This window comes from Medicago sativa, chromosome 6 (assembly GCF_051527215.1).
Source record: "Medicago sativa cultivar Bolivia chromosome 6, Bolivia_mono, whole genome shotgun sequence".
NCBI classification, from domain to species: domain Eukaryota; kingdom Viridiplantae; phylum Streptophyta; class Magnoliopsida; order Fabales; family Fabaceae; genus Medicago; species Medicago sativa.
Window position 1 is genome coordinate 6,283,148 of NC_140754.1, and position 23,317 is coordinate 6,306,464.

The window sequence follows — 23,317 nt, forward strand, 5'->3', positions numbered from 1 at the left end:
ATTTAAGTTGTTTGTTTTACATCAGAAGATTGAATATTATTGGTATTTATCTTCGAATCATGTTACATGCAATTGAATAGTAAATGATATAAATTGATTTGGCAAAAGGTACAAATACAAGACATGTTACTATTGTTTTTTCTCTTGCAGTAAAAATAAATTGAATGATTTTCTCTTGTGCCCTTTTCATCACATTGCTTCTAATTTTATAACAATTATATTCTTCTCTACACCATTAGACAAAATTGAGCAAGGAGATACAAATACTAAAAAATGAGATAATAAAGCTTGTCGATGCAAAAATTATTATCCTAGGTCTTTGCTTACATTTAAAAAAAAAAAACATTTTAAGAAGTTAGCTTCACTCTTTCTATAGATGACAACAATGGAACAAAAGAAACATAATCCAAAGATCAAATCCTTATAATTACCTTTATAAAAAAATTATAACACAAAGATCAAATCCTCCATCGAAATAGAGTTAAAAAAATAAAAAATTTGTATCAAAGAAAAGGGCATTCTATTTGGAGAAGTGAAAACAGAAGATTTCTCACCAAACGCATCACATTAAATAAACAATTCTAAGCATGGAGAACATGAGTACGGTAAGAAACAACAAATATGAGGCAAATCCAAACTTTGCTGATACATAAATGAAGATATTGACAAAAAAACTAAATGCTATTATGTGGATCCATGAATTACGATTAGCGAACGTTGACTTTGAAATTGATTCGAAGAAAGTCACCAACTATTTTGAGAGAGGTAACAAGATATCACATAATTTGGGATCATTATGGGTCTTTGTATACATTTTTGTAATTTATTTTGAAATTTCTAATGTCGAGTCTATTCGAAGATACGCAAATGAAAACCACACCTTTAGTTAGCTCTCGTATCTTTATTAGTGTGGTGTCATGTATTATTGATTTGATATCTAATTAAATGTTATAAGCACATGTTCCTCTAAAAAAGAGTTAAAGCGTTATCACATCCCACGTTTTGAATGGAAGAGTCTTTTTTCTTTTTCTTTTTTGTTACTATGTTTTACTTCTCTTGATTTTGTCTTTAACTTTTTCTCTTTTGCACGTTTTGATTTTCCCCTTTTTAAATACTACAACTCATATATTGTACTGCATCCTAATCCAATTGCCTCAATGTTTGTATGAGTCATGAGTGAGTACAAAACATATAAAACTAATAAAAAATAGCATTAATAGAGTAAAAAACAAATTTGCAAATAAATCGTAAATTTTTTTTCTTTATTTCATTGACATCTAAAACCCAAGAAATGACTTCACATCCCTTTCACACAACAAGGCTACAAAATATAAATGTTTCAACAAAACATAAACCCTAGCTAGAGGATTCTAATAATTTTGTGTTTGTGTAGGCATGTGATTTTGTTCACACTTATTTATAACAATATTTTTTTTTTTCTTCTAACAAGGCTTTCCTACTACACAATTTAGGGCACCAGCATGCCTTGTTAGTCTACTAACATGAGATCCATCTCTTGGTTTCATCATATATGCTTTTTTGAATGGTTTTCTATTAATAGGTGCACCAGATGGAACAAATTTAGCACCATTCATGAATACATCCAATTCTGAACTCCATTGCCAATTCTTCCAAACATCTGGTGGAGCATAATCTCTATGTGTGACTTCCTTTGCAGCACCATTGTCTGGAGCAATGAAACGATTTCCTTGGCTAAGAATAGTTGGTGATGAGCTTCCACCAATTGCATACATTATCCAATGAGTATAGTCATTGTTCAAAACATGAACAAAACCATATCTGCACCTTGGCATTCTTTGAATCAATCCTTGACCAAAGTGGTTGAATGCTACTGTTATTTGCATAAGCTTGTCATCAGTGTATGTATCACTTGCTCCAAATAACATAACCTGCAATCAGGGACGGACCCAGAAATTTTAAGTAATGTAGGCCATGTATATACATTTTACAGAAATTAAATATTATATAAAATTTCATTTTTCTTAAATCAATATACATCATAATTATTCTCTACGGTTTTTTATATTAATTAATATATCATGCAATAGTAGCCATTTTTTTAAATTAATATTAACCTATGAGTTCAAAGTCAACCCTTCTTGTCCTCGTGAGCTTAGCTCAGTTGATAGAGACAATTCATAATATATTGCAAGGTCCAAGGTTCAAACCTTGACCAGAAATTAAACAAACCAAAGTTACTTACATCATTATGTTTCGTCATGTGACAATTTGAGATTGTGATACCAGTAGAACCTTGGATAACATCAACAAGACCATCCTCACATTCAGAGAGTGAAAGATGATCAATCCAAATGTTAGAAGATCCATAAATAGAGATAGCATCACCATCACTTCTTGTTCTTTGTCCAATATGGTCAAAAGAATCCCTAATCAAACCACCTGGTTTAGCTTTAATATCTTGAATATGAAGTCCATGAATGATAACATTATTAACAAATTGCATTGTAATCCCAGCACCATCCCTAATTTGAACATTAGCTCCACGACCATCAATTGTTTTGTCAGAAGAAACCATCAATTCTTGGTTCAATCTAATGACCATGCTACGTGCAAAAGTGATCCATAATGGTCCCTTTTGGACAGCACCAAATCTAAGGGTTCCAGGTTTAGGGTTTACCATGTCATTATCAGACGCATCAGTGACCACATAGATTGGACCTCCAAGACCACCAGTGGTCTTTCTTCCAAAGCCCTTACTGCACTTAGCTAATTGAAATCGATTCGCAGCCCAATCGGCTTTGCACCTCCAACAACTATCAATTGGGTTGGTTGCTTCACATGGTCCATCATGTTTTTTACCTTTTTGTCTCAAGTCCCTTCTTGTGTTGTTTTCTGCTGCTTCCATTGACCTGTAAATTTATCAAAGTGTAATTAACATAAGTTTAGAGTAGAGTAATTAAACATGGACATTGTGGTCATGTGTAACTTCTCTAGGAATGGCTTAAAACTTTAACCTAATATGTCTCATGGATTGATCTTTACGACCGGAGTCAAGAATGCACATGTTTATACCAAAAAAGTATGAACGATAATCATATCAATTTTTTCAATCATCGATAAGCGATTAGCATGGTGCAATAATAGATAGAAAAGAAAAAAAAAAAGATGAAAAAGATATGTGTTTGATATCACAATGAGTTTGCTAGAAGCACGGAGAACCATTGTAATTTATAAAAACTATACTCGGTAGTTTTTTCAAAATTGTGATATCAAACATGCACGTACAGTGATACATACATGTGAACGGCTACATTAAGGTCATGAGCAACTCCTTCAGGAATTGGAACATATGTATCAAGAGCAACTTTATGGGCTTCTTCAGCTCGAGCTTTGACAACATCATCAAATTCAGCAGGAGATAAAACATGTGCAGCCTCAAGGCATGGAATAGTAATGGCGAAAGTAACCAAGAGGATAAAAGCAATCTTGGTAGAACTTTCTACCATTATTTTTTCCATGCCCATGTTTTGTGTTTTTTGTTCTCCTTAGGCTGGTTTTTTTCCCTTTATATATATTGTGTATGTGCTTAACTTTTTTTTCTTTTTCTTTTTTGCTTATAAATGCCAAGGTCTTGAGATTAGTTTAATCTCTTAATGCACAAGACCTTGGCAAAGCTTATACCAATCAAAAGCAAGTAAGTATGGACCTTGGCATAATCCTTGGTTTGTGTTCATTTTATGGAGTACAAATTTGGGAATGGTTAAAGAATCAATGGCAGTCCTTAAAAGTTTGAAGAGTGATTCTAAATTTAGCAACGGAAAAGATGGACGACCATTGTGTATTTTTAAGGATAATTGTGTCCACCAAAACTTTAGGCTATTAATAGATGAAAGGTCTAGATTAAAGGGAGTTAATATCGACTTTGAATTTTTTTTTTTTAAATGAAATTATTGACAATCCTTAAACCTTTTACTTGGACAAGGTCTTATTATTACATCGTTGTCCAAGTGTTTTGCCAATTTTCAAGCCTTATTAATTTAGCATGAATTGTTATTTTTTTTATAGCATGACTTTGTCGATCTATATCATGTTTATATTATACTATTTCGGTCAAAATCAATGATACTTAATTACAGTGCCGGCCCAACACATTTTGAGGCCTAAAGTATTACGAAGTTGTATGGGAAAGTGTTGAACCCATGTTGTAAGCACCATAAAGTCTCGCGCCTACCATTTTTGCTTCATGGCAAAGTAGTATAATTCATTTGTTGTGTGACCTTTATTCGTTTGTATATATATACATAAATTTGTCTATTGTAAGACCTTTATTCTAACTCCAAAATTTGGAGGCCTAAAACGAGGGTTTGGGTCGCCTTACCCTTAGGCCAGCCCTACTTAATTACTTATCATCCTCTAAAAAAATAAATGATACTTATCATAATTAGATTGCTTGGAAATCTCGTGTGTCATGTCTAACGAAAATGATTGACATCTAGTATGAACAAGTGGATCAAGTTGAGAGATCGTAACACTCGTTTTTTTCTTCTTCATTTGATCAAATTGATCACCGGTGTGGTCTTATTTCACTATCTACCAAAGCATGATCACCTATCACAACCGGTATCTATATATTGCCTATTTTGGTCCAAATTTATAAGGGTTTTACTGACTTCTGTCTTAAAGATACATGTTAAAAAATTTAAAAATACAACTTAGACATTAAAAAGAGTAATTTTTGTATTTTAAGAATTTGAATACACAATTTTTTAAACAAAATTACTATATGTAGTTTCTCAATATGTTTACATATACATAGGTACAAGTTAACGTTCTCCAATTTAAAAATACACCACAACCAACTTTACTTTTGTTGTTTAAGACACGACACAATCATCTTTACTTTTGTTGTTTAATATGACGATGCCATTGACAGTGCACAAAAGTTTATGACAAAACTAGAGTTAAATTTATGAAACACATGAAAAATATTTTGGAGAATGCATATATTTTCCTTTTGTTACACCAATTAAAAAATAAATAAATCATGTTAAATGTCTTTAAGGTTACTCGTAATCTTGTAAGGTAAATCATGTAACATGTCTTATAATTTTCTTTTTCTTCATAAATTCTTATGAAAGAAGAAGAAGTTTATTTAAAGTTACTCGTAGTCTTGTAAAGTAAATTATGTAACATGTCTTTAAGGCATTATAGTCTTTGTCTTGTACTTCTATGCGCATGATCTTTATAATTTTTCATCTTCTAATTTATTTATTTGGTGAAAATGGGTCTTTCATTGTTCACCAAAAATGCTTATGAAGGAATACTTTTGTACAATATTTCAAAAGAATAGTTTTCTTATACACATATTTTACATGAAACAATATTATAAGCTCCTTTTGACAAACCACCAATTTTGCATGCCAAATGTTATAGGTGAAAAATAAAATATTATGACACATAACCTAAAAACTTGTCAAGTATAAGATAAGAAGTTTGAAGAATTGTACTCTGAATTAGCACTAAAATATATACATCAGACAATGGCTTCATGTGGCAAACAAGTTTTGTTCTTGTTATTTGTCTTGGTTGTCATTATTCCTTTCACATTTCCTACCATTACTGTACCACCCAAAAATGGCGTAGAACTTTTCGATTTATATCCCAAAAATACCGTACGTATTTTCAATCATCTAGGGGGTGACGATTTTAGTATTCATTGCAAATCCAAAGATGATGATTTAGGAAATCATGTCATTCATGACATTGAATGCTATAGTTGGGAATTTCATCCTAATGTTTTTGGTACAACATTATTCTCTTGTAATATATCTTCAACAAGAGGTGAAGTAAACAATGTTTTCTACAATCAAAAGAGGGATCGTCACAATAGGTGTCCTTTAATTTGTGACTGGTATGTCACAAAAGATGGCATAGAAGGGTTCAAAGTATTGGTTGACAGACATGGATGGGAAATTGGTACGAAACAAGACATACTTTTTAAGTGGGATCCTTGCTCATGATAATAATAACATAGATATATGGATGTGTTATTTATTATATGATCGATGTGTTGTATTTTTTTATTTATGTCATAAATAAAAATTTGCTTCTACATATTTTCCATTCAGTCATATTTCTTTTCCATTTCCATATAGTTGTTGGTGTTTTTGGATTTTTTTTATTGCTAAATGTGGTTTGTGTTTGTATTTATTTAGTATAAGTATAGTTGGAGTTGGTATCTTTCTTACTAGTACCTTACCAACTATTTGTATTCTAGTAGAAATATAGTTGGAGTTATCTTAGACATTTTGTTAGCAATTCTGCTAGGTTTCATTCTATTAGCAACACAAGAAAAGTGGTGGTGTTGTAACATTTAAGGCAGCATCTATTCATTTAGTTGTGTAACGTATAATTTGCATGGCCGGTTTAAGGGCCAAATCACCCAAGTAAAGGTTTTAGGCCTCAGGATTTTGGGTTAAAAAATGTCTTAAAAGTAAGTCAATTTAGCTATGAATATATAATATGACGTGTTAATAATTACGTAATATTTATTTAACGTTGGTCAATTTTAAGGTCTCAAATCCTTTTGGTTCTAAGTTCAAATATTTCCTAATAATAACATAGATATGGATGGATGTGTTATTTATTATATGATCGATGTGTTGTATTTTTTTATTGGAAAATGCTACTTCTCAAGAAAAATAGCTTCAAGAATTTTTCAAGAAATAGTTGGCAAATTTTAATTGGATGATTTATTTGTCCACTTCCTATTTTTCAGCCACACCTCCTTGAATTGTGGCAAATAGTGCATTGTGATTGGCTATCCTTTATTCTTGAAGAATTCTTGATGTTATTTTTCTAGAGATATAGCATTGCTCTTTTTTATTTATGTCATAAATGAAAATTTGCTTCTGCATATTTTCCATTCAGTCATATTTATTTATTTTCCATTTCCATATAGTTGTTGGTGTTTTTGGATTTTTTTTTGGTTTATCGCTAAATGTGATTTTTGTTTGTATTTATTTAGTAGAAATATAGTTGGAGTTGGTACCTTTCTTACTTTCATACTAGTACCTTACCAACTATTGCATTTTAGTAGAAATATAGTTGGAGTTATCTTAGAAATGTGGTTAGCATTTCTGTTAGGTTTCATTCTGTTAGCAACATAAAAGAAAAGTGGTGGTGTTGTAACATTGAAGGTAGCATCTATTCGATGATTTGTGTAATGTGATTATGATTTAATAACGTATGATGTGTGTTTGATAAAAATTTAACAAAATTTCAGTATTTTTTATTTTTGATATCTTTTTGAGTTTGATTAATATCATTTGCTTGAAGAAGAAAAAAGTTAAAAAAAAAAAAAAGTTTCCTTTAGTACCTAATTTTTGGTTGATTTTTTGTGGTAGTCGGGATTTGAACACAGATCTTGCATATTTTATGTATTGTCCCTACTAACTGAATCAGGTATGATAATTTTACGCGATTTTAATCTTATTATTGACCAAATATGCTTCTCATGTTTCCTTTTACCTAAGATCTCAAGAGAACAGTCTTCTTCCTCTGATACTGATAGCATCCAAAAACTTGATGTACCAGCCAACACAATCAATTCTGTATGAAATAAATACATTTCTATTTTTCCTATTCATAACATCTATTTCATCTTAGTTTTTTAGTTCAATATTCTGCCAACATTGATCATCAGCATCTATTACTTCTAGATTTCTACTATCAATGAAATCATCTATATATAGATGGAATTTTTTTAGTTCTTAATTGTATACATATTATGAGATTTGGTGTAGGCATATCAAGTTGAAGAGGAAGATTGTGATCAAGTACAATCCGCATCAAGAGACCCGGTACAAATTTCTCATCCTCTCACATTGGAACCGGATTTGGGCCATAAAGAGGCTGAAAATGTTGAAAACTTAACAGCAGGTATACCCGAGAATATGGGGGAACTAGGTGTGGCTGAAATGTCCTTGTCCAATAATGCAAATCAAATTGGTGGATAGAACACAGTTGAAGAAATTATCCCTCATGAAAAGGAACCTTTGGCAGAGGAAACTCAAGCCTCAAAATAGATTTGAGCAAGCAACAAATATGAAGCCTATTTCTAGAGCTGGATCATCATCCCCATCTTTTAGCCTCCTCAAATTTACTGAAGCGGTTGCCATGTTGAGAAATGATGATGGTGATGAGGTTCATTCGAAAATTCAAAGCCGGTTTATGGATATGAAGTGAAGCCAGAATTCATGCCTATATTAAGAAAAATTATTGAACATATTGCTAAGAGTTGTGGGATAATGTCGGTGAAAGACCGTTCAAAATTATTGGAGATAATCTGTGAAATCTTACATGATTTTCGAGATATGGATCTTACAAATGTCAAAGAAAGTTTTGTGGAAAGCAAGATTACTCTTGTTAAGGGACTACATGAAGGTACGAAGTTGGAGCTTGAATGGCTTTGCATGAGTCAAGCTGAGGTACTTGGCGCAATTAAAATTCTGGATAAGTTTGATATTCTAGAAGAGAAAAGAGACAATAATAACAAGGACCTTGAAGATGCTGAGAGTGAATTGGAAGTTCTTAAAGAACAGAAGAAGGTAGTGACAGAGAAGATGAAGGAATTGTCAGAGAATTTGGAAGAAATATGTGCTAAAGAGACTGCTTGCAAAGAAAGATTGACCGCATCAAAGAATGAGTCTACCTCGATATCCAAACAGTCCGGTATTGCACATCTAAAGTCAGTCGCTTTCTAAAACGCTCAGTGATGGATGGTTTAATTTAGTGTTGCAATTTCATATTCCCTTTCTGCTTTATTCATGGTGATTGTTTTAGGATTTGTTTACTGCATTTGTGACTATGTTGATTTTTAAACATTTCAGTGGCCCACCAAAGTCAGCTACTCTTACCAATCCAAATCATGCTAATAAGACACGGTTCACTTTTGAGACCCAAAATACAAATTTGTATTTTATTCCATATTACAAATTCCACGTTCAATTGGAATTCATCACATCATCATTGCCTAATTTACAACACTCATGTTACCCTGCATACACTTTCTTTATCATGGATGGATACAAAGATGTTTACAATTGATAAATGAGGGTGCATTATGGCAAACAAAACCTTGAATTTAGGTTGCACAAACTATATGTTACAAAATGTTTATGCTTGCTAAGATCATGGTGATGTATTCTCAATCATTGACATCAAAGGTTCATGGCTAGTCTTATTTCAATTATGCATGCTTCAGAATAAGGTGATACATTCCACTGGGGCATTGAAGCTTGCACAAGATCCTTCGTATTTTATTTTTCTTGTGTTTGTTGATATGGACCAAAGATGACAAGTATAGTGATTGCGATTATTTTTTCACAAACTACAACATGTTAACCGATGATTTTTACAGCCTTGTGGGTTGATCTTGAAGGGGTAGGTATGATAGGATAAATTGTGTATCTATTAATGTACATAAGGATCCTATTGTTGATTGTACCAAAAGCCATGTTGTTCAAATAACACAACTTATTCCCTAATTCTTATTAATTGGTCATATGTTTCCTACGAATGCCACACCACGAGTATAAGTTATAACCCTATATTCCAAATAACGACTTAGTAATCAAACTTAAAAAAAAAAGATTAAAGTAAAAAAAAAAAGCAAAAGATAAAGAGATAAACCACAAATTTTCAAAGACTTGTCGTTTAATTGCAAGAAAAGTCTAAGTCTCTGATCCAGTTAATCCAAGGTACATTACATCCATGTAATAATGCTATTGTTTTTTTTTCTTTTCTTTTAATCTCTATGTTATTTGAGAAAGCTATAAACGTATGTAGATTATATCATGAAAATACATACATTATTACTGTGAGAGTGAAAAAAGCTTTGGAAGATCATGTGATTGTGTGGAAGAATCTACTAACCTAAGCTCCTTTGAACCAATTAACCCAAGCTACTTACTCCCTTTAATTTACTCTGATGCAATTCTACTATGAAAATTGCTCTTTTCCCAACAGAAATTGCTTCCGCCCACCTGAACTTTTCAAAATGCTCCCCACGTGGCTTAAGTTACACGTGTGTTATACTCAGCGTGACTTAAATCACGCTAGAATACAACTCACGTGACTTATGTCACGTTCCGTTCTCCTTCTCATCCATTCTTTCTTCCATCCACGTTGGAATATCTGTTGATATGTTGAACCAAAGTGTGCACTTCAAAGAGTCTTAGATGTTTTGAAGCCTCATCAAGAATGCACTACAAAGAGGGAGATGAAGCAATCCTTGTTTAGATAAACTTGGATACCAGCGAAAAATCAACCTCAAAGATAACATTTGGGAGGAAAGATATCTCACATGACAAATGTCAAATCACAGTTGTCAATTCAATAGTGAGGGTGTTGTTGAGAGAGATAATAGTATCTCAACAATGAATTATACAAATACTATTATCTAAACAATGAAACCAATCTTGCATATTCAATTAATATAGAGTCATTAACATAAAGTTTTTCTTGGAAGTTCTTCAAAAAAAATTAAATCCAATACATTTAACTTTATTAGACAATTAAGTTTAATATATCCAAAACTAAACATCATAAAATTACGTTCCAATGGCAGAATAACTTTCTTTTCTAACTGCAAAATTTATTGCTTAAGGAAAGAAGTGCAAAGAGTACTTGAAATGTGTCTTGCTCCGTATCCCACCACGGTCAATCATTACATTAAAACTTTCTACACCATCTTTGACAACATACCAGTCATAATATTCAATACAACTTTTATAATAATATCTCTATTACCTGTAGAAAACATCAGTTACTTCACCTCTTGTCAAATAATTGACGTTTTCTACGGACAAGAGAGGTACCGTTACAAAATATGTGTTGAATATTGCAACTAGTATATTAACAAAGGAGTAAAATGGTTCAAAGGTAGTGATTAACTCTAATGTCATACATGGTACAAAGCAAGATATATTTCTTAAGTGGGAATCATGATGATACCTAGTTCAACATGATTATACCTGGTTTTTGATATAATAAACTTACTTGTCTGATGACATTTGCACAAACCGCAGCTGGATGAGAGACATGTTGTATCAGTGAGTGTGGTGGTTGATGTGTTTTGTTTTGTCATGGCATCTCTTTGTTTTGTCTAACTGTTCTGAATGAATTCAGTACCTTTCTTAGTTTCATACTAGGGCTAGGGCATACAAGCTGTTTAAATTCTAAGGAGTTTGGCAAGGTAGTCAAAATCGAGATCCTAGGCAAGATCGGAGAGAGGTCACAAGATCGTAAATCGGGGATCGTAACACGGATCGTAAGATCCTACCAAATTCACAATTGACATATATATGCCTATAAATTCATGTATATGCATAAAATATAATATATATAGGTAAAAAAAACACTTTAAAACACCTTAATTACTTGATAAAAAACAAATAAATTATTTTCTTTAAGGACACCTTATTAATTAAAAATAATATAACATAAAATATTTTCTTTTATTATTATTTTTATTGTTTTTTTAGGGGAATTTTATTGTGTTTATGTGTATGGATTTTTTAAATCACATTATTAGTTAATAATTTTTTGAAAGAATAACTTTTTTTAGGATTTTTTGAAAGAATTAATTATTAGTTTTTTTTAATTATTGAAAACAATAAAGATAGCAAGTTGTAAAAGGAGTAGGAAAAAAGCGTGTTACAAAAAAAAAAACCAAAACCAAACGTAGAAAAACAAAAAACCTCAGCTTATAACAAATAAACAAAAGGCAAAACGACAAAAAAAATGAAAAGAAAAAGGAAACATCAGCGCATGTGCCATTCACGTGTTGTGTTTGAGGGGTTTGGTAATCACAACGTCATTTTAGGAAAACGGGTTGTAGATCCGACCAGTAAACAAAAATTCTGCACAGCATGTAGAGAAGCGGCGGACGCGTACGATTTAACAGTTTTCACGATCTTCTGCGGCGATCCTTACCGCGTCCGTCAGATTACGATTCCGACCATATCGCAGCACGCCAAAGGGTGACAAGATCGCAAAATCGTACGATCCTACGAGTTGGATCGCGATTTTGACTACCTTGGAGTTTGGTATCTTTCTTATTAGTACCTTTCCTACTTTCAAACATGAACATACACACTCTTACCAACTATACTTGAAATGCTTCTCGTGCTTCCTTTCACGTGGCCCACCAAAGTGAACTACTTTTCCCTAACATGGACATATAAATAAACATCACATCATCATGACCTAATTTACAAAACTCATGTTACTAGATCTGCATATGCTTTTTTTATTATGTATACAAAGATTTTCTTTATTATGTACACAAAGATGTTTGTAGAATTAATATATGATGGTGCATTGTGGCAAACAAAACCTTGAATTTAGGTTGCACAAACTATGTTCCAAAATGTTTATTTCTCATGCAACTGGGGTATTGAAACATGTACAAATTCCTTCATATTTTATTTATCTTGTGTTTGTAAATATGGACCAATTTAACAAGTATAGTGATTGCAATGATTTTATCACAAGCTACAACGTGTTAACCAAGGTTGAGCATGCATTTAAATGTGACTAGTTTCAAATTTTGTATCCACTTTGAAGTTTGAACCAAGTATAGTGTGATTTCAATATTTAGATATGTTCATAGTAAGTAATGATCCTCCCATTTATAAAAATAAATGAAGATTGTCATTAATTTAAAAAGAGAAATATATAAAATAATCAAAACAATAATTGTGTAATTCTTTTGGTTATCTAATTATTATGATATAAATGAATGAAAAAATAATCAATTTCTCCTTTATTCTCTAATTTCTTCCTCTAAATTTTAGTGGTATCACCCTCATTCGCAATTTGACCCAAAAAAGGCCTACCTGATCTTTTTATAAGTGTCCAATTTCCATTGGCTTGGCTGAAAAATATCAAATTGATTTAAAAAATAAAATACACAATTAAGTGGTCACAGTGAAAATTTAAAGGAAAAAACACAATTTCACAATTATTAAGTGGTCATGCTTCTTAGTTTGCCACACCACCTACGAATATTTCAACCTCAATTTACTCTCCACGAGTATAACGGTTTACAAAAATACATAGTATAAGTTTTGTCTTTAATAAAGTTTACTCAAAACTATGTTGTCAAGACAAATATGTTTGCTCCATATTTAGTTGCTATCATTTATTTTTTTCATTTGAGACTACGGTAAGATCAATATGACGATGCCATTGACAGTGCACGAAAGTATATGACAAAGCTAGAGTCAAATTTATGAAACACATGAAAAATATTTTGGAGAATGCATGCATATTTTCTTTTTGGTACACCAATAAAAATAAAATAAATCATGTAACATGTCTTTAAGGTTACTCGTAATCTAGTAAAGTAAATTATGTAACATGTCTTATACTTTTTTTTTGAAAGGAATAAAACCCTCTACTCAACACACACTTAGAATTTTACTCTTGACTATCCTAGTGGAGAAAGAGAGAATAGTAAAATACTTCATAGCTAGCTAACATACTACCATAACATGATAACAATGATAAATTTATTAAGTTTCAAAACAACCATCAACCCACATTTGGGATATCTTGTCAATACAACAACACCAATCCCAGGACCAAACATAAACCTTACCAACACTGTTACTAGTAAATGATTTCTAACAAGCCAACACATCAACTGCATCCTTAAAGCTGTTAATCTTTGTCAAAATTTGTTTATGAAGAAAGAAGATTAAAACCAAAATCCAACCAAATAAAACAATTATAGAAGAGCAAAAATTAACCAGCAAAATCATAACCAGTGACCCAACATCCGTTATTATTCTCAAACAAGCAAATTTTCAACAAATGACTTTGCATAACAACAACACAAACCCTTACATCTAGTACTAAATTAATTTACCTTAATTTTGCTTCCAATATCAAAAGGACTTGAGAATTGAAAGCAAATTCCACTGAAAAAATTTCCAACCTCACTAATACCCAAAACACCACTGACAGCTCCTAGAAAAATAGAAATATTGAATAAATTATCATCTCTTTAAAATTTAGATTTTTATTACGTACATTAGATTTTTATTACGTACCTCCAATTGATAAAACAAAATAGCAATGCTCAGTCAAAGCCAGTGCTGCTAGCAGCCATATTCCAATAGATGATAACTTTTCCAATGCAACTATGTAACCTTCATTTCCACCTTGGCTTGACAAAGGAGCAGATGTAAAAGCTTTTTTTTTTCAAGCGTAAAAAAAACCATGCAATGGAGACAATTAGAGCACCTTTCCTAGTTGATTCAACATATTTAGTTGTCACAGTAGGAGCTAAACGCACAACACTGCAAAATTATATTAATTGTCATGAAAATGAAAAGGAAAGTGAAATAGTAGTAAAAATGTAATTAAACATGTGAATTAGTTACCAACCATAGAGAGCAAAGTAAGAAAACAACAAAGGATATCATTGGGTAGTCTACGGCTTCCCAAACACACTTAAGTGATTCACGAGACAAACTTACTACACTACAGTGTAAGTTTGTCTTGCGACCTTCAATATCATGCTGCTGAAACTTTCTTACTAACAGCTGTACAAGGAACACACTTATGATAACAGCAGTTAAAGCACGAACTACAGCAAGCTTCGTCACAGCAACACAAACCATCATGACAGCAAAAAAACAATGGTCAATCAACATCAACAAACAAAAGAGGTTGTTATTTTCAGTAACAAACTTCTCATAATTTGTGGGATTAATTTTAACTCCAACAAAATCAACCAAACAGAGTAATATTGTTCTCAATATTTCATTGTTGTAGCAAACAAAATGAGAAATTTAAGAAATTCACGGTTACAGACTGAAATGTGATCTGGTAGTTGTACTTGTGGTTGTTTCTCTTGTTACTCCGTAATATTGAGAACAAAATCACGAGTATAAGGGTTTTTCAGTTGTACAAAAAATCGAAGATATGGAAGGTAGAGTACGGTGCTTAATAAGAGTATTAGAAAAGTTAAAGACCATGTTGAAGTGAATAAAGAAAATGGTACAACGTTGAGAGGCGTGTGTGGCTTTATTGTGTGAATGTGTTGTACAGATAATTATTGCATTACATGCGCGCGCGCGCGCGCGCGCGCACACACACACACACACACACACACACATATATATATATATATATAGCAAAGAAACTAGGTCAAGAAACCTCTTTTAAATATAGAAACAGGTGATACTTGAGTGTGGACCAAAGATGGACCGGGTTCTCATTCTCAAGGTCATATCCATAATTAAAAATTTCAATCCATTCATTTTCTCTGTTTACACACTATTCATTTTATAACTTTCTAATGTTTTTATTTAATAAGTAATTTGGGATAACTTCTAGTGTTAATTTATAGTGTAGTAGATATTAATAAATAGTCCGAACATATTTTATAGTTTTTTATTACAAAAACAAATTTTATACTTGTTTAGTCCAAAAATGTTTTTAGTTCTGAATCATCTATTATGGAATAAACAACTTTTGGTAAGGACTAACTTAAAATTTGGCGATTTTTTTTCTTTTGATCAGTTACAACATTCCCAACTTTTGGGTGAAAAAGAGAGTGTGTGTGTTAGACACTAGGCAGTTACCACCACTGCGCAAATATTTTTAAATTTACTTTTGGTTATAATTGAAAAGACTTATCTATTAAAAATGTTTTTATAAAACAAAAATAAAATGATAAATATGCATGACAAATAAAGTCTAAAACACTGTACTACAATATCTGAAATTTGCATTGCATAAACTCATAAATATTACAATCTTTAAAAAAGAAAAAGAAAAAGAAAACCATAGTGAAATCTATTGAACCCACACTTGAGATTTTACTCTTGACTATCCCTATTAGAGAAAGAGAGAGTAGTAATATACTTCATAGCTAGCTAGCATACTACCATAAAATGATAACAATGGTAAAAAAATAAGTTTTAAAACAACCATCAACACACACATTTCATCATGCTTGAGATCTCTTCCTAATACAACAACACCAATCCCAGAACCGAACAACAACCTTACTAACGCTGTTACTAGGAAATGATTTCCAACAAGCCAAACTCAGCAACTACATCCATAAAGCCAGTAATATTTGTCAGAATTTGTTTGCGAAGAAAGAAGATTAAAATCAAAATCCAACCAAATAAAACAATTATATAAGAGCAAAAACCAACCAGTGACCTAGCGGTAGACATGGCAACGGGGCGGGGCGGGTTTTGACACACCCGTCCCCGGCCCCGTTTCACACTACCCAGCCCTGCCCCCGCCCCCAGACCCGGCGGGGATAAAATCTTTACCCCCAGACCTGCCCCCAACGGGGACGGGTTTCCCAGACCCGCCCCCACCCCCACCCGTGAAAAGTGTAATTTTTTTTTTTTTTTGCAATAAGCCTATTTTCAAATTTCAGTGGCAAACCAAACTTGTTTCAGTGGCAAAAAAATGCCTATAAAATCATTACAAAAACTTCTAACAAGATAATTAAAACTAAAGCTTCTAACAAGTTTAGAACATCAATTCTGTCTAAATATTATTACAACTCATAACCAATCCAAATTCAAAACCAACAAAACCTGTCATAACATCTAGTTCTTTCTAAATATTATTACAACTCAAAACCAATAGAACAATAAAGGATTCCAAATCATCAAAAGTCACTACAACAAAAGTTCCAATTGAACAAGTTAACTAAAGATCATCATCTTCAAGACGGGAGATTGCAACCGAACTTACGTCACTTATCGGCGGTTCACCTATGTTGAAAAATAAAAGTTAGAATATAAACATTTAACTTCACAAATTTAATACAAACTTTAAAGAGAATATACCTTCATCATCATCAGACTCCAATCCAGTGAGTAAAATAGCATTTTCATTTCCAACATTAGAATTAAAATTACCTATCAATAAAACACAATTAAACAACGGCAATCTTTAAAATAAACAAAATTAGTAACTAATTCAAATACAGTCATATTTAGATGAATAAATTAAAAATTTACCCGTGTTCTCAACATTCCATAACCTACTTCTAGCACACATCAAAGCCTCTAAAGTGGTCGGATGAAGTCGGCTTCGATGAGGACTTACAATATAACCACTAGTGCTGAACGCGGATTCAGAAGTTACAGTCGAAACTGGAATCGCCAACACATCCCTTGCAATTGCTTGAAGTGTCGGATACTTGACACCATTCAACTTCCACCACAATAAAATATCAAAATCTGGACTTCTCGGTAAAACTTCCTCATCTAAATAAATATCCAACTCTGTTCTAACATATGAAGTCCTAGCTCTTTTTTTCCTCATCACATACAAATCATATCTTTTCATAGCTCTTTTTTGGAGATGGTTGATGTGTACTTCCTTGGGAAATGAGTGGACATTGAGGTTGAGAGGTACCTTCATTTGCCATCTAAAACCAATAATTCATATAATCTATTAGACTCACATAGTATAATGAAACCAAACTTGTACTAACAACAATAATTTCAAACCAAATAAGAAAGCCTAAAAACATAGTTAAATTGAATTGCTATACTAATGACAATCATGGTTATACTAATCTGTTAAGGAGCCTAGTAACTATTATCTTCTTCATTAAGGATCTAGCATGTTCTCAGATTTGAGTTTTATGGATAGATAGATTCATTATAACATTTTTGTTTTTTTCATGGCGTTAGTCTCTTTTTTTTCTCTTAGATTCTGGAAAATTGTACTGCATTACCAGTCCAATATAGTAATGACATAGATAAAGAAATGCATTTGACTCTAATTAGTACTCCCTCCAATCTTTTTGGCTTAAAAGAGTGGAATGATGAGAAACATAAGGATTAGATTGTCAACGAGAGGAGTCTCACTAACTTAGTTTGACATAAAAAGTGTGTTGCAAACTTTAATCCAAACACAGAATATCTTCAAGAAGCAAAGTGATATAGAAAAGTCCAAATGAAACATTTTTTTAAAGTATAGGTCTTAGAATAGATACTAATAATTTTATAAGGCGGATTCTTGCTAAGAAGCAAAGTGACATAAAAATTGAAATTATAAACTAAACATGATGAAACTAAGAAGAATCTGAAGTCTTATTAATCAAAAGTGTGTTTGGAAACTTTAATCCAAACAAATACAATATCTCCAAGAAGCAAATGACATAGAAAAGTCCAAATAAAACATTTTTTTAACTATAGATCTCAGGTAATCCAAAGATCTGATGTATTTCCCCAACATTCTTGCTTTTGATCATGTCTGCTATTTCCCCAAATTTGGGGATTTTCAAACTTTGAAGCATATCTGAGCAATTAAAGGAAAAACGAGACTTACCTTGAAGCTGAAGATGAACACGACGGACGTATGAGAAGGTGCCGGAAATGGAAGCGACGGCGTCGAAAAACAGTGAACGGAGGAAATAGGTTTCAGCGATGGGAGTACAGCGATGGGAGTACAGCGGCGGTTGAAGTGAAGTGAAGAGCAAAAGGAAATTAGGTTTCAGGCTCAACTTTCTTCTCTTTATATACCCCTTCTAATTTAAGGAAAATAAGGGTAATAAGGTAAATCCTCATGCACGGGTGCGGGGCGGGGGCGGGTGTGAGTATCCCCCGTCCCCGGCCCCGCCCCCGCATTAAACCTACGGGTTTTCCCCGGACCCGCACCCGGACCCAATTAATTCGGCTTTTCCCCGTTAAAATCGGGGCGGGGGCGGGGGGGACCCGGCGGGTGCGGGTTGTTTTGCCATGTCTACTTAGCGGCAGTTAACCTTTAACATGCAAATATCATAAATTTGGTTCCAATCAATGGATTGAGCATGACAACAACACAAACCATCATAGTAAAAAAAACAATGGTCAATCAACATCAACAAACAAAATAGATTGTTATTTTTAGTAATAAACTTCTCATAATATGTGAGATTAATTTTTACTCCAACAAAATCAACCAAAGAGTTAAAATTTGTTGTAGCAATCACAGTGAAAAATTTAAGAAATTTGGTTACAGATTGAAACGCGCTCTGGTAGTTGTGTTCGTGGTTGTTCCTCTTGTGGCTTTGTGGTATTGGGAACAACATCACTAGTATTAGGGTTCGAGATGTACTAAAAATCGAAGATACGGAAGGTAGAGTGCGGTGCTCAAAGAGAGTATTAGAAAAGTTAAAGATCATGTTGAAAAGAAAAAAGTAAACTGTAAAGAGTTGTGAGGTGAGTGTGCTTTTATTGTGTGAATGTGTTGTACAAATGATTATTACATTACATGCATATATAACAAAGAAACAAAGTTAAGAAACCTCTTTGAAATATATAAGCAGGTAATACTTGGGTGTGGACTAAAGATGGGAAGGGTTCTCATTCTCACGGCCATATCTATAATTAAAAACTCCAATCCATACATTTTCAATGTTTACACATTATTCATTTTATAACTTTCTAATGTTTTTATTTAAAAAGTAATTTGATATAACTTTTAGTATTTATTTATAGTATAGTAGATATCAATTAATAGTCCAAATAGATTTTATAGTTTTTTTTTATTACAAAACAAATCTTATATTTGTTAAGTCCAAATATGTTTTTAGTTCTTAATCATTTATTATTGAATAAATAACTTTTGTTATGGACCAACTTAAAATTTAGCGATTTTGTTTCTTTTGATCAGTTAAAACATTCTCATCTTCTAGGTGGAAAAGAGAGTGTGTGCGGAAGGCACTAGGCAGCTACGACCGATGAGCAAATATTTTTAAATATACTTTTGTTTATAATTAAAATAACTAATTTATTAAAAAATCTTTTAAATACAAAAATAAAATGATAAATATGCATAACAAATAAAGTCTAAAACATCGTACTGCAATATCTGAATTTGCATTGCATTAACTCATAAGAATTACAATATTTAAAAAATAAAAAGAAAACGAAAACTCTACTCAACTCTACTGAACCCACACTAGGGATTTTACTTTTGACTATCCTACTAGAGAATAAGCGAGTAGTAAAATACTTTATAGCTAGCTAGCATACTACCATAAAATGATAACAATGATAAAAAAAAAATATGTTTCAAAACAACCATTAACACACACTTGGGATTTTATCATGTTTGGGAACTCTTGCCAATACTGCGACACCAATCCTAGAACCGAACAACAACCTTACGAACATTGTTACTAGTAAATGATTTTCAACAAGTCAACTCAGCAAATGCATCATTAAATTCAGTCATTTTTGTTAGAATTTGTTTTCGAAGAAAAAATATTAAAACCAAAATCCAACCAAATAAAGCCATTATAGAAGACCAAAAATTAACCAGCAAAATCTTAACTAGTGACCCAGCGGTCGTTAGTCTCAAACAAGCAAATATCATAATGTTGGTTCCAATCAATGGATTGTAGATAACAACAACACAAACCATCATCATAGCAAAAATACAGTGGTCAATAAACATCAACAAACAAAAGAAATTGATATTTTCAGTAACAAACTTCTCAACTAAAAAGGTAAAATTTGTTGTAGCAAGCACAATGAGAAATTTAAGAAATTCACGATTACAGACTGAAACGTGCTCTGGTAGTTGTGTTCGTGGTTGTTCCTCTCGTGGCTCCGTGATATTGAGAACAAAATCATCAATATCAGGGTTTTGAGATGTACCATAAATCAAAGATATGAAAGGCAGAATGCGGTGCTCAAAAGGAGTACTATAACAGTTAAAGGTCATGTTGAAAAGAAAAAAGCAAATGGTAAAGAGCTGTCAGGCGAGTGTGTTGTTATTGTGTGAATGTGATGTACAAATGATTATTACATTACATGCATATATATAGCAAAGTAACTAGGTTAAAAAACCTCTTTGAAATATAGAAGCGGCTGATACTTGGGTGTGGACCAAATATGGGTCTGGTTCTCATTCTCAAGGCCATATCCATAATTAAAGATTCCAATGCATTCATTTTCAGACATTATTAATTTTATAATTTTCTTAAGTTTTTATTTAATAAGTAATTTGGGATAACTTTTAGTGTTTATTTATAGTGTAGTAGATATTAATTAATAGTCCAAACATATTTTTTTAGCTTTTTTATTACAAAAACAAATCTTATTTTTGTTAAGTCCAAAAATGTTTTCAGTTCCTAAACATCTATTATGGAATAAATAGCTTTTGGTAGGTTCCCTCAAAAAAAAAAAAAAGCTTTTGGTAGGGACCAACTTAAATTTTGACTATTTTATTTCTTTTTATTAATTACAACATTTCTAACTTCTGGGTGAAAGAGAGAGAAAGAGAGTGTGTGGTTGGCACTAGGCAGTTACCACCAGTGAGCAAATATTTTTAGGGTCTTGTTAACAAGTGCCCTAAGAACATTGTTTAAGGAATCCATAAATAGAAATATTCTCTTGAAAATATAAGTCAAACATATGAAAAAGTAACAATCACACATGTTTCTATGCAAAAGTTACTATTATTAATGGCTTAAACAATGCCCCAAGGGCACTTGTTAATATTTCTCATATTTTTAAATATACTTTTGGCTATAATTAAAAATGCTTATCTATTAAAAAAGCTTTTAAATATAGAAATAAAACGATAAATATGCATGATAAATAAAGTCTAAAACATCGTACTACAATATCTGAAATTTGCATTGCATAAACTCATAAAAATTACTCCCTCCGGTCCTATTTATAAGAAAAATTTGGGTCAGCAAAAGTTGATATATTTGGTTAAAAATTCAGTTCAAATACATTAACTTTTGTTGACTCAACTTTCTCTTGTAAATAGGACCAGAGGGAGTATAATATTTAAAAAAAAAACCCTACTCAACCCTACAATATTTGAGAAATTCACGGTTACGGACTGAAACATGCTCTGGTAGGTTTGGTTGTGGTTGTTCCTCTTGTGGCTCCGTGATATTGAGAACAAAATCACAAGTACCAGAGTTTTGAGATGTACAAAAAAATCAAAGATGCAGAAGGTAGAGTGCGGTGCTCAAAGGGAGTGTTAGAAATGTTAAAGGCCATATTTAAAAGAAAAAAGTAAATGGTAAAGAGATTTAAGGTGAGCGTGAAATGATTATTACATACATGCATATATATAGCAAAGAAACTAGGTTAAGAAACCTCTTTGAAATATAGAAACAGGTGATACTTGGGTGTGGACCAAAGAAACCTCTCAAGGCCATATCCATAATTAAAGATTATTAGTGGAAAAAAAAATTCACATCCACATCCTAATAGAACAAGATTTGTCCATAACACTTTAGTTTCAATACACTTTAGAAAAAGACTCAAATTTAATGACTTAAAAAATTCCAAGAATCGTTACGAGTTTCTTTCATGCACGCCTTGATTACCTCATCCAGATTATGTTATTTGAGATAAACAAAATTGCTAGTAATTTTTGAGTTCCATTTGAGACTACTACTAAATCTACATTGTAGATCTCTTGCCAGATTTATTGTGACTAACATTGACAATTCATGATATTATGAGCACCCATGAGATCAAAATGGCGATGGCAGCCGTTTGCAAAACAAGGCTCACTTCCATAACCGACGTTGCACTTGATAGCAGCAGTATGTTTAAGATTGCAAAGATGTTGTTGTTAATAGGGTGATTTATTGTAATAAATCGTATCAACGCTTGAAAAAAATAAAACAAGCGTGATGGGAAAGACAACGGTGTCATGTTTATCCATGAATTTACCACCGAATGATGATGTCTTTAGTGCTGAAAAAAATAACCAATAGCAAGCATAATATCATCGATGTCATGACTACTTGCTTAAACCTCTCCTCGTCGCCTTTTCATGTACCTATACATATATGTTCATCAGATTATATACATATATGTTGATTGATCAAAATAAATGTATTTTGTTGATTTTTGACTTTATTTGGGCTGCAAGAAATTAAAAAATCAAAAACAATAGTAGAGTTGCATGTGGGTAAATTGATAATTGCTCAATATACCCCACAAATTACTCACATTTTTATAAATATACCGATCTAGGATTACGACAGATGGGGGGTTTACTAACAAAAAAATGTTGATCGTTATTTACGATCTTATCGGTTAAGTAATTTGAGGGGCTCATTGAAAAATCACAGGATAAATCTAGGGCCGGTTTGTTTTAGGTTTTAAAAAAATGGATTTTTCTTTGTATTTCTAAAAATGGATTTTTTTTTTGAAATTTACTCAAAAATAGTAAAAGTTATTTCAAACTCATTTGATATGAGTTAAAAAAGAGATTTTGACATTCACTAACTTAAATATTCATTGTTCGAGATTTT

The 23,317-nt window shown here is 32.1% G+C and overlaps 1 protein-coding gene and 1 pseudogene across 1 annotated transcript; one reads left to right on the forward strand and one right to left on the reverse strand.

The window, feature by feature from the left end:
* Positions 1-1,233: 1,233 nt before the first annotated feature.
* On the reverse strand, positions 1,234-3,703 carry LOC146912376 (pectate lyase-like). Its single transcript, XM_085720461.1, has 3 exons — positions 3,280-3,703; positions 2,225-2,891; positions 1,234-1,910 (listed from the first exon to the last, which is right to left on the reverse strand). The coding sequence occupies exons 1-3, from the start codon at positions 3,504-3,506 to the stop codon at positions 1,443-1,445; spliced, it is 1,362 nt and encodes a 453-aa protein (XP_085576587.1). The 5' UTR covers positions 3,507-3,703; the 3' UTR covers positions 1,234-1,442.
* A 1,819-nt stretch (positions 3,704-5,522) lies between these two features.
* Positions 5,523-8,932, forward strand: LOC146912377 (uncharacterized; annotated as a pseudogene).
* Positions 8,933-23,317: the final 14,385 nt, after the last annotated feature.

Coding starts and splice junctions, on each gene's coding strand:
- LOC146912376 (XM_085720461.1), bottom strand. CDS start 3,506: ATGGGCATGGAAAAAATAATGGTAGAAAGTTCTACCAAGATTGCTTTT. Junction 2,892..3,279: donor CTTAATGTAGCCGTTCACAT/GTATGTATCACT, acceptor ATAAATTTACAG/GTCAATGGAAGCAGCAGAAA. Junction 1,911..2,224: donor ACATGACGAAACATAATGAT/GTAAGTAACTTT, acceptor CCCTGATTGCAG/GTTATGTTATTTGGAGCAAG.